This window comes from Eimeria mitis, genomic scaffold (assembly GCF_000499745.2).
Source record: "Eimeria mitis Houghton genomic scaffold, Emh_scaff3677, whole genome shotgun sequence".
NCBI lineage: Eukaryota > Apicomplexa > Conoidasida > Eucoccidiorida > Eimeriidae > Eimeria > Eimeria mitis.
Window position 1 is genome coordinate 5,526 of NW_013572018.1, and position 237 is coordinate 5,762.

Below are 237 nucleotides of genomic sequence, written 5' to 3' on the forward strand. Positions count from 1 at the left end.
AGATTCATCATATAAACCAGCTCCTGCTGCTGCTGCTGCTGCTGCTGCTGCTGCTGCTGCTCCTCCTGTTGCTGCTGCTGGGCCTGCTGCTCCTGCTGCTGCTGCAGCAGCTGCTGCTGCTGCTGCAGACTGCCGCGAAGGTTTCTTGCGCAAGTCATGAGCCCCTGCTGCTGCTGCTGCTGCTGCTGCTACTCCTGTTGTTGCTGCTGCTGCTGCTGTTGCTGCTGCTGCTGCTGC

The 237-nt window shown here is 60.8% G+C and overlaps 1 protein-coding gene across 1 annotated transcript in view; it reads right to left on the reverse strand.

Moving 5' to 3' along the window:
* Positions 1 to 158, reverse strand: part of EMH_0068410 (uncharacterized protein) — a gene marked incomplete at both ends in the record, with an annotated part of 5,184 nt that extends 5,026 nt beyond the window's left edge. Inside the window, one exon of the mRNA XM_013498739.1 lies at positions 18 to 158. Coding sequence (XP_013354193.1) covers positions 18 to 158 — 141 coding nt within the window. The remainder of the gene's footprint in view (positions 1 to 17) is intronic.
* Positions 159 to 237: the final 79 nt, after the last annotated feature.